At 43.3% G+C, this 11,826-nt stretch overlaps 1 protein-coding gene across 1 annotated transcript in view; it reads left to right on the top strand.

Moving 5' to 3' along the window:
- The first annotated feature begins 9,063 nt into the window (after positions 1–9,063).
- Positions 9,064–11,826, top strand: part of pcsk1 (proprotein convertase subtilisin/kexin type 1) — an 18,045-nt gene continuing 15,282 nt past the window's right edge. The window contains exons 1-3 of the mRNA XM_030374047.1: positions 9,064–9,556; positions 10,741–10,845; positions 11,257–11,379. Of these exons, the coding sequence (XP_030229907.1) occupies positions 9,362–9,556; positions 10,741–10,845; positions 11,257–11,379 (423 nt within the window). The 5' untranslated portion in view covers positions 9,064–9,361. The remainder of the gene's footprint in view (positions 9,557–10,740; positions 10,846–11,256; positions 11,380–11,826) is intronic.

Genomic DNA, 11,826 nt, shown 5'->3' with positions numbered 1-11,826 from the left:
TACCTTCCTTCTGCGTGGGGTAATTAGGGGTCCAAGCCAACAGGTTGGATCCCTATTGTTTTTGTAAGGATTATTATTATTATTATTCTTACCTCCCTAAAAGTGTGCCCACAGCCCAAACCGTAAATGGTGACGACACGCCAATTGCATGACTAGATCCAGATCTCTTCGGACTACGCAGACGACAAAATCCAGACACGCCGGCCACTAGGTGGCGCTATACCAAGGGAAAACGCGTTTGGGGCTATAACTCCCACACCGAACCTCCCACATTCAAAACCTTGAACACACAGATTCACTGGAATCTGATGCATCTTTTGGCATAGGCCACGCCCATTTGCGTCTATAATTTTTTTTCGCAAAATCGCGAAAACCGCAAAACTGTTTTTTCCCAACTCCGCCCACATTTCTTGACCAATCGACACCAAACTTTGCACACGACATCGTCAGACGCACACGAAAAGAAAAACTATATACTTTTTTGATCCGACCTTCGACTACGAAACGGTAGCGTTTTGAATATTGCTTTATTAGCTACGTTTTACGTCGATACGCAAAAATTCAGAAAATACCAAAATTAGACATCGGATCAAGTCCAAATTTTAGACACATGTCGGTGCTACCCTTAATGGCGTTCAATAAAGAATTCGGAATATTTCGCCATTAGGGGGCGCAATAAACGAGGAAATTGTATATCTTCTAATTGGCCAAAGGAATGTTCTTCAAACTCAAGGGAAACCATCAAGGGGCAAACCCGAATCTATATAGAAAATATGGCCAAGAATTATTAATGTGGGCGGGAGTTTTTGGCAAAGAAAAATTGTCTTTGGAAAATGTCGCCACAGGGCGGCGCCAAAAAACGACGACATTGTCTATCTCCTATTTGGCCAATGTTCTGAAAACGCGTTTCAGGCTATAACTCCCACACCGAAGCTCCCACAGTCAAAACCTTTATATCCACAGGTTCAGGGTAGCGTTTTGAACACATGCTTCGCGTTGTGCCGGCAAAACGCACATTTCTTGTCGCGTTGTGCCGGCGAAATGCACACTTCTTGGACCCCTGCATAACTGCTTGCAGTTCTAGTTTTTATTTGCCAATGCCTACGCCCGATCTCTTTAGCGCAAAAATGCCCCTCCCGCTGGAGCGTAGTAGTTTCTAGATGGTTGAAGGTAATAGGCTATAAGTTTCCGCAGACACAATATTTAAATGATAGGTGGATATCCAACGCAACATGAGATGGCGCTATGGGTAGGCAACGGCTGCTCTTAAAACTTCTTGTGAAGTGAATGTCGCGTCGCTTTTGCAAGTGAGATCAACGAATACACTTGTCAGACATTATCTCTGACTCAATGTAGATTATGTAAACTAGATTTGTTTGTATTTTCCAGGCCGACATAAGGGGTAGAAGTTAGATGATTACATAGTAGCCTAGAAGTAGGACGTGTCGGGTCCTAATAGTTACGAGCGACACTGGATGTGTGTTTTGGTTCCCCAGGACCCATCCCACCACCCACGAGTTGTTGCATTGCCAGCTCAAACTGTGTGACAATTTCCCCCTGGTCAAATGATAGAATGCTGTCCTTTAGTGGAGGAAGGCGGTACTGCCTTATTCACTTACTTAAAAAAAAAAAATCCTATAATAATGATTTGATACTGTCTATGTACTTAACCAGGGACTAACGACCAGCGATTATCCAATGAGTTGCCACTACAATTAATTATAACATTTTACCCTATGTCTTGTTTGTATGTGCCTGACCACAAATGAAGTTCCCTCACGGGAAAAATTAAGTTCTTTGAATTTGAGCTTTCATTGTTTTTTTCCAAGACCTACAGCTAATTTAGTCATTGATGCAAAAGAAACGTCATAAATGACAGCTTTGTTTAGACAGTGAAGGATGATTGCATAACATTAAACTATATAGATAATTGGGAGAAAAGTGAAACCCTTGACTAAATGACCGTTATGACTCTGCATTACAGTAAGTCCCTTGAATGTTTTGGTAGCTTGCATAACTCACATCCAATATGAGTCATTTCTTTAGTCCTAATTAGTCTGTATAGTTTGCGCTCTGGTTGGTTGGGCTGATTGTGACAGTCACCAATTAGAGAGATAACTTTGAATGCCACTTATTAATAACTTAAATCTATGCAATTTTTTGGAAAAGTTTGAGGTAGGCCTATTAATAAACTCCTTTTCATAGCTGCTTAGTGAAATCCCCTAGTAATCGCTGCCACCCTTTTCTATCCTTTGTAAGCTCAGAAAAGATCAACGATTCAAGAGGACAATTAAGAGCTTTAAATTCATAAAGTCACCAAATCTTGTTTTCCCTTCCTGGTGGAGGGCTGAAAATTTAGCCCAAGGCTACAACCAATTGTTCATGGGGACGAATTGTGGACGGAAGAAAAATGAAATCAAATAATTACACGTCCTGGTGAAAACCCAAAGATGTCTGTCTGGTTACCCTTTTTACTGCCTGATAACAGGAAGAGCCCCGAGAACCACAACAACCACAGATACTAAACATAATGTCCAACTATCCGGAGAAATGTCAGTCTAGATGACACTGGGTGACATTTGGGAAGCGTCAGTGAACCAGATGATATTCAGGGAGCTCAGAGATGTTCATAATTAAACCAGCTTTCTTACATAGGCCTACAATCTGTTAGCATTTCCTCAATCGCACACACACATCGTGTCGCCTATGGTGCTGCTAAAGAAAATAATACACAGGCTTTTTACTAAAGTGCAGTGTTTTCTCATTTTAGAATAAATTCATAGTGTGGTATTCCTAGGAGAATTATAAGATAATATGGGGTGAATATTATATTAGCGATAAGAACAAACTCTGTTTTTTTGGTGAACAAATGTTTAGGTGTATGAAAACTTCATTAAAGAAGTTAAACCTTGTCAGGAGAGCATGTTACCCCTTGTAACCCATGCATATTGGTTCCATGCTGGACACTTTCATTTAGCAGCAAACGGCATCCATCATCCAACCGTATCAATCTATATGTTCATTCGGCGAGGGCTGCTTGTGAATAAGGATACAGGGTTTGAGATTGCATCGCACATCATGCATGTGACCACTGCTCACCGGCAGCCTCGTTCAAAGGCAGTGGTTGGCATGACAACCACATTCTAACGGCGCATCGTTGGCGGCGGTGAGCTGCCTGCGTGGCTCTTCAGACGGGAACGCTGTGAAACACTGCTGAGGACCTTACGATCCGGCCCAAGACCACTGGCACGTATGTCATGTGCGAATACGCAGTACAATGGAGAGTGAACCTGTGACGATACAATGTTGACATTACGTTGACCCAGTGTCCGTGTTAATGCATTCATATTTCCACCCGCCGAGGGGGCATAACAGAGGAGGGGGAGGGGGGTGTTAGAATAATCAGATGTTAGCCGATGGTTTTTGTCTTTAGTTGTCATGTCATGGTCTTGTCCATGTCATGTCATGGTGGATGGTCCTCTTTACTAGGCGTTTGGCTCTTTGTTACTTGTGAGTAAGACCTGCAAAAAAACAATCGGGTTCCCTGATATGCAGGGCTGTCCTCCAGGGCGATTGCTGCCCTGCTGCTGACGTCAATGGGTAGCTATTCCATGACTCCCATCTTCCTACACTGACCAGATAGTGTGTATGTGCGAGTGTGTTTGTGTGTGTGCGCATGTGTATGTGTGCACATGTGTATGTGTGCACATGTGTGTGTGTCAAGTCAAGTCAATTTTATTTAAACAGCAGTCTCAAAGGGCTTAACAGGCTATATATTTATGACACACCACTAACTCTAGCCCCCCAAAGGGCAAGAAAAAACTCCCTTAATTAACAAAAAGGAGATCTTCATAAGGAACGCAGAGTGGGGGATCCCTTCCCCAGAGATGGTAACGAGTGCAATGGTTGCCATCATTTACATACATACAGGGCCGTGGCACCAAATCCTGGGCCCTGTATACAAGAGGTACTGATGGCCCCCCCCCCTTTGCCTTGGGCCCCCCCAGGACTGCCTCGCTTTCCCCCGCAGTCCGTCGGCCCTGCATACATAGTAGGGATAAAGCCAACATTTTAGAATCTTCGAGGGATAAAATATTGTTGACACTGAGGGGGTGCTGGCCGGTGAGCAAGATGGTAGCCGTTGGGGGAGTCCACACATCCAGTCACATTCACCACAGCACACTTAAAGAGACAGAGATTATGGTTAGATAGGGCAGGGTGGACAGGCAACATGTCGGCCACCTCTAATCTAGTGCCTATCAGCATCAGGGTTAGGTCAATGCCGGCCAATCCAGCTGCTAGAGGGCTGAGGGGCACTCCAATAGGCGCCAAACAACGTCCTTCCAATGCAACTTTTCAGTTTTCTCAGCAATGTCCTTCCCTGATTACAGGTGGCAGACTATTCTATAAATAGGCCGCTTGATAGGAGAATGCTCTGGTTCCTACTGATTACTTTTCAACCTTTGGAATTGATAGAAGGCAAGCTCGAGAAGGTCAATAAGGAATAATCAGGTCCTTCAGGTAGGATGGTGCTGAACCGTGCAGGGGTAAGTAGAAGCACCTTCATTTCTGAGATGGCAGTTATTGGGAGCAAAGGAAGAGAGGCGAGAAAAGGAGTAATATGCATACATTTTCAGTAATCTAGTCTAAGCAATATAAATGCGTGGCTTAGCGTCTCTGCGGATAACATTGGTCTGATTTGAGCAATGTTCCTCAGATGAAAGAATGCAGCTCCGGTGATACTTTTTCAAAGCATTGGGTCAAACAAGACATCAAGACGTTTGACACAGGAATTTTGGAGGGATACAGTGTGATGTCATAAATTATGTTCGGTTTTGCTTTGGGCAAATTACTATCAGCTTGGTTTTCCCTATAGTTACCTGCAATTCGTTTTGGGACATCCATCTTTGAGTTGCAGTGAGCCAAGATTCAACATTCTGGATATTAGAGGAGTTATATAATAATATAACTATAGAATAATATCAGCAAGAAGAAGCATGCAGATTTCAAAGAGCAGTGGACCATGTACCGACCCTTGGGGAAGACCAAAGCTTAGTGTGCAGTGTTTTGATTTTGAGTCTCACAATTTGTTCAAATAGAACAAATTGTGTTCTATTTGTGTGAACGGATCGAACCCAGAGCAGAGCAGAACCTCTGATGCCAACATAGTGCTCAATACGATGATGTAGAAGACTATGGTGGTCGTCGTTGTGTTAAGTGCCGTACTGAGGTGAAGCATAACCAGCAGGGATCTTCCATTGCTGAAGAGAGAGAGAAAAATAAGTTTACGACTCTGCTCACAGCAGTTTCAGTGGAGTCGAAAGTCCTGAAACCAGATTGAAAGGATTCAAATAAGTTCTTCATCATCAGGTGATTGATGATTTGGTCAGCTGCAATTCTTTCCAGTACATTAAAAAGGAATGGAATGGTTAGATTTGGATGGGTATTTCATGGTCTAAGCCAGGCTTCCTGAGTGGAGGTTTTATCACAGCAGTCTTAAAAGAGGAAACTCTTCCAAATATACAAGGAAAAATTATCAGGTTGAGCATAGCAGGTCGCACATTTTGAAAACGTTCTTTAAGAACCTTTGTTGGGAGGTTGTGGATTTAGATGGTATAGATGCCTTCGTTAGTTTTGCAAGTTCATCCATGAAGATTGTGCTGAGGTACAGGAAGGTTGCTTCAGGGAAGACAAAGAGAGACATGTGGGGATGCTCTTGTAGGATGTTTAAGATGAAGAATAGGGGAAGGATCTATTCATTTTCTAATTTATATAATTTTTTGTTGGAATACCATGACGTTTCTTTCCAAGTGGGAGGAGCCTACTTTCCTAGGCTGTTTTGACGTCAAACCTTTTTTATGACACTGGACTAGTTGGCGTTTTTAGATGTAATTTATTCAGTTTTGCCGATGTGCAGGCTATCGTGCCATGCAAGATGAAAGACCTCAGGTTTAGTTGAGCTCCATTTGAGTTCTAGTTTTCTGCAGCTGCGCTTCAGGGTGCAAGTGTCTTCAAAGGCGCTGGTTTTTTTGTAGTCAGCTTTTTACCAATAAGAGGAGCAGCCGAGTCAACGGGCAGTGTTGAAGTCAGTGAGACTATCCATAGAGCCTCTAAAGTGAAGGGGCTAACTTATCTGCTATGGTTGAAGGGGTGATCCAGTGTTTCCCCTAGATTTTTCTATAGCAGTGGTGCTGTGAGTTGGTAACCTAGCAACGCTAGGGGGGTCCTGGGGCATACCCCCCCCCCCACCCCCTTTCAATCCTGCAGCGGTGGTGCGCGTATAGGGGAAGCACTGGGTGATATGACGACAGCCGGCCGGTCGTCGTGGGGAGGGATACCAACACCTGAAGGTGAGCAGGAAGTTGTCAGATAAAGCTGAGGTATAGGGTGAGACAACCAGGTCTGAAGTTTGGACACCACGGGTCAAGACAAGGTCCAACTGGTTTCCACCATTGTGGGTGCTGGACATGCAGTTTGACGCAAAACATGTCTGTAACAGACAAAGAAACCTTCAAAAGAGAAAGAGACACATGAGTGTTGAAATCCCTAATAAGCAAAACTTTGTCCAAATATATTACAAGATCAGCTGCAAATTCAGAAAACTCATCTACGAAAAACAGATACTGGCCCGATGGGGAAGTAGCCAAAAATAATGAATCTGGATTGTCTAAGAGGAATTTAGGAGCAGAAGGCAAGCCCCTCAAACGATGTGAACCTATATACAATTTTTTTTTTTTTTTTGGGCTTTACGGAGGAGGTTTGAGTTAGATATGAGGGCCAATCGACCACCTTTTAAGGATTCTCAAGATATTGTGAGCCAACATATAGATGGAGTATCTTCATTAAATGGTAGATCTATGTCTGTTTTTCACCAGGTTCCACCTAGACCCTGGATATCTATATTATTTGCAACAATTAAATCCTGTACCAAGAGACTTGATATTAAAAGATAGTCATGAAACCTTTTGTGAGCTCTTCTTGTTTGTTATTGTAAGAGGGATGGTGAGATATCTGCAGATCTAAGGCTAGCTTCGCCTGAGGGTTTTACACCTTGAGATAGTACAGGGCAGGGACATGCTACATAACCCTTACTAACTAGCTTAGTGAACCCACCGTACGGTTCCAATTACAATAGCAGCAGGCTAATGGTTTTCTTTCTGCTTATTAACCCTATGAGGCTGCTGGCGCAGAAGTCCTTTCACTCAGGAGGATATATGGCTGAGTTGGTTCATCCCTGTATGAGCAGAGCTAAAGAGTTGCATTGTTTTTCTAACCTATCTGGTAGAGACTGGCTCGAAGACAACCCTGTAATGAAAAGGAAGGCAATAATCTTTGAGACATCTCCAGAGATGGGCTGGCAAAGATTATTGCCTTGTGCGTTTTTGTGTATATGTGTGTGTGTGTGTGTGTGTGTGTGTGTGTGTGTGTGTGTGTGTGTGTGTGTGTGTGTGTGTGTGTGTTTTTGTGCGTGTGTGTGTGTCTGGATACGTGTGTGTGTTCTTACATGTGTGTGTGTGTTCCTCCCTGTGTGTGTGTGTGTGTGTGTGTGTGTGTGTGTGTGTGTGTGTGTGTGTGTGTGTGTGTGTGTGTGTGTGTGTGTGTTCTTACCTGTGTGTGTGTGTGTGTTCTTACCTGTGTGTGTGTGTGTGTGTGTGTGTGTGTGTGTGTTTTTGACATTCACATCCTTCAATGTGTATGACAATTCAACATGCAGCCCCTGCCAGCAGCCCTCGTAACTCCCAGATAACGTGTTGTGTACTCATGCAGATGGAATGAGAGTGCTTTGACCCATTGTTTAATAGCAAAGTGCCCGATTGTTCCATCAATACAGTGAAGGGAATTATAACATTAGATGTCAATAGACATTAGAATGATATGGTTTTTCTGTGGTTTTTCAGCAACCAATTTTGCGCTGAATTGTTGTCATTATTGGTTAGTATTACTATTATTATCATTATAATTTGTATTATCATTCTTATTATTAGTTATTATTTATTTACATATGTATATGAATGTATAGGTCGATTATTTATATTCTTCTGTATTCATTTATGGTCATTTGCATTTGTTTGTAATGTATATGATTTATATTTATTCATTTCGATGTATTAAATGAGGGATAGGCCCATAGCCTGCATCGTCCTGAAGGATGTAGTGCATGACTCATTTCGACACTTGTGAGATCAGTTTCCCCAGGAGCACAGCTGTTACTGGAATCAGTGGAGAACAATATTGTGTGGTTCAATTTAAGGGACATTAAGGGCTAAATGCCACTCTTGCTTGGTCCAATTTAGACTCAATGGTCACAATGTTTCTTGTTACGTTTCAAAATAGCCCAAAAACAATTATTTATAGCCTGATTTTATGGCATGCATAAACCACCTGAAATCGAATTATTGTGTTGGGATGGGGAAAAGACGTGGTGGGTAGGATACGTTTAACGTGAAATAGGTTTCCTCAATCATTATTGAAACACAAAAAAAAAACGATCACCATAGTGGTCTACGTCTATGGATTGATTTGGTTATGTGTGCATAGTGTAACCTTCCTCTGCCACACAAGGAGCGATGTGCGTCGGACCTGACTCGTGCATGTCATGGTGAATGACGCGCGAGCACCGACACATCATCAGCAGAGCGCCCTCCGAGAGGCGGACAAACACCGTTCACTCGTCGCGCTTTCCTACTTAAGCATCTCTCAGTCTCACGGTGATGCTGCTATAGTTTTAGCACATACAATTTAACACATACAAAAGCCGCATGTAAGAATCTATACAGATGATGCCGATGATAATAAAGAACCCTATACATTCCCATTCACCCCCCCCTATTTAGGCGCCCAATGGAAAATTAATTCCCACATCATTAGTCGCTCCGCCCCCCCCCCCCAACCAGAGACGCACACACACACACACACACACACACACACACACACACACACACACACACACACACACACACACACACACACACACACACACACACACACACACACACACACACACACACACACACACACACACAGGTGTAGCGTAGGCTCCGCCAAGCTGACGTCAGAAGGACTTTGACGCGTACACTTTGCCCCCCCGCCCACCACGACCCATCCCTGAGGCACCTCTTCCCTTATTGGAGCGAGCATCCACCGCCGAGCAGTGTCACGTTCCCTCCATCACTTCAGGTTGTGTCTTGAGGAATAATTGTGTAGATTGTTGTTTTTCTTTGGCAAAAAAAAAACGAGAGGAGGGGATTTCATCATACATTCCGTTCAATGTTTGGTGTCATAGCCTAGCTGTTTGTTTGTTTTTTGGTGAGCATCTGGGTTATTCGATACATTTTTCTTTAATCCGATATTTTCTTGGGAGATGGAAATGAGATGTCGTCCAACGGTGATGTGCTGCTCTGTGTTCGCGATGCTGTGCGCTACGATGGTCCCCCGGTCCGCGGGTCTCTCCTACGGGGACAGACAGTACCTCAACGAGTGGGCTGTGGAGGTCCCCGGTGGACTTCGCGCTGCCGACACGATCGCCAAAGAACTGGACTACGAATTAGTCCGACAGGTAGGCTAGACTTCCGCCAACCGTCTGGGTCATTCATCTAAACAGACAACGTTTAATGTGTTTCTTTATGAATACGTGTGATTGATCGAATGTCGTCGTCTCGACGCCGAGACGAGAGTCTACTGATGGAAATTGACATGCAATTGAGTTGTTGTTATTACAGTTAAATAGCATTCGTTAAACCATGTCACAAAATGTCCAACCCAAAAAAGCAGCATTCATGTCCGTTTCCATCTGTACCTATTTGTAATATTTTTTATTAAGGACTTTGAATTTTAGATTTCAGACTTTTTTTGCACTACAGAACTTCAAGTTTCCTTTGATTTATTAATTGCACTAATTGACTGGACACGACTGGTCTTCAACGTGGCTTCCTCGACGTAGGCTTATGAGTCGCACTAAACTAGTTGAATCAATCTATAACTAAGTATGCACACATATACACACCGTATTTACCCATAATCAAACATTTTGTATTTGTGTTTTATTATTTCCCGTCCTTTTTCCCCAATGAATTCCCAGCATTGTTTGTATTAGACCAATGCAAACATACTAGGTTTTCCCTCGAGCTAAAAGACCACTTAATTAATTCAGATGCACCTGTGGCACTGAAAACAATGGTCAATGAGTAACTGAGCTGCTTCCAGGTATCATGGAAACCAGGCACCTGGCATGCCATCCTCTGTAGACACTTACATCACCATTGATTTGGAAACCTAACAGAGTAAGACAAAATATCAGATTTTCTACCAGATCACCTGGGTTCTAAGAACCAATAGGGAAAATTAGCTCAGGGACCCTTGAAACAAAACCCAGCGACAATTTTCAAGGCAAAATTGCTCTTTAAGCCGAGAGACAATGAAGCTTATGAAATGCACTGTGTGACTGGAAATGCACCGTTTTCTAAACTCTGAGTATTAATGTTCAATAGGGAATGCATGTTTCGGTGCCCAAACCCAGATCTATCCCGAACCACCGTAATATACATGTTAATACATGTGAATCATGCCAATGTTTTCTGAATCCAACAAAGATTCCAGGACTGAAGCCTTCATCCGAATTATTCAATTCTAGATCAATTCATTTGAACGAAAAAAACACAAGGATACACTTTTGTAATCTAAATATTTACACCGTCCAACAATGCAAACATAATCGCTCACCATTCCTTCCTGTGGTTTCAGATTGGGGCCCTGGAAAACCATTTCCTGTTCAAACACCGAAGCCATCCTAGCAGGATGAGGAGGAGTGCCAACCACATCACCAAGAGGCTGTCGGAGGACGACCGCGTAAGTGCTGCCCTTCCTACTCCCTATTTTTAGATAATGATATTATTCATAATAATAATAATAATCAACTTTATTATAATAACCTGTTTAATTAATGTATAAATAAACAATTAGTTAACACTTAATACATTTTGAGTTAGTTGTTAGTTCATGCTTATTAGTGAATTAAAAAAAGAATGTTAATGAATGGTTGTCTATTGAACCCTAATATAACGTGTTTCCTGTAACGTAAAAAAAAAAGGAAAAAATCATAAAAGCTGTTTTTCACGTAAAGGCCAGTTTATAAAAGTGGCTTTAAAGAAGTGATATCATAGAAGATACTGATTCATCTCATGCGGCAGTGCGCTATAGACGACCGTCTCTTAGCTGTCCCCCAACATGCCGATAACCAGTGCCTGCTGTGCGTCGTAGGTGTCCTGGGCTGAACAGCAGTATGAGAAGAGGCGGAACAAGCGAGCCTCCATCGGGGGCTGCAAGGACTGCCCCGTTGACAAGCTGTTCGACGACCCCATGTGGAACCAGCAGTGGTACCTGGTACGTCCGCTCTACCTCCTGCTCTCTCTGCCTATTTCATACTCACCTGTAAGGTCTGACCAGGAGCCGGTGCACTGGTTCACCTGTTTAATGAAGCAGGCAGTAGGCAAATACATCAATGTAGCCAATGAGTTTCCAGATAACAGCCAGATCACATTGGTGGGTTTGATGTTAAGTGGCTGCCGGGGTCTGGCGGGCGCCCGCATCTATGCTTGTCACGTGCACTGAGCATGCACGCCCCTGGGTCGTTTCACTGCTGGTGTCAGATGGGACCACACCATGACAACCATAGGATAAGATGAGAGAGAGAGAGGCAGAGACAGTGAGAGAGAGAGAGAGAGAGAGAGAGAGAGAGAGAGAGAGAGAGAGAGAGATCGAGAGAGAGAGAGAGAGAGAGAGAGAGAGAGAGAGAGAGAGAGAGAGAGAGAGAGAGAGAGAGAGAGAGAG

The sequence above is a fragment of the Gadus morhua genome, chromosome 13 (assembly GCF_902167405.1).
Source record: "Gadus morhua chromosome 13, gadMor3.0, whole genome shotgun sequence".
NCBI classification, from domain to species: Eukaryota; Metazoa; Chordata; class Actinopteri; order Gadiformes; family Gadidae; genus Gadus; species Gadus morhua.
Note: the sequence above shows the minus strand (reverse complement) of the source record. Positions and strands in the feature narration are given on the sequence as shown.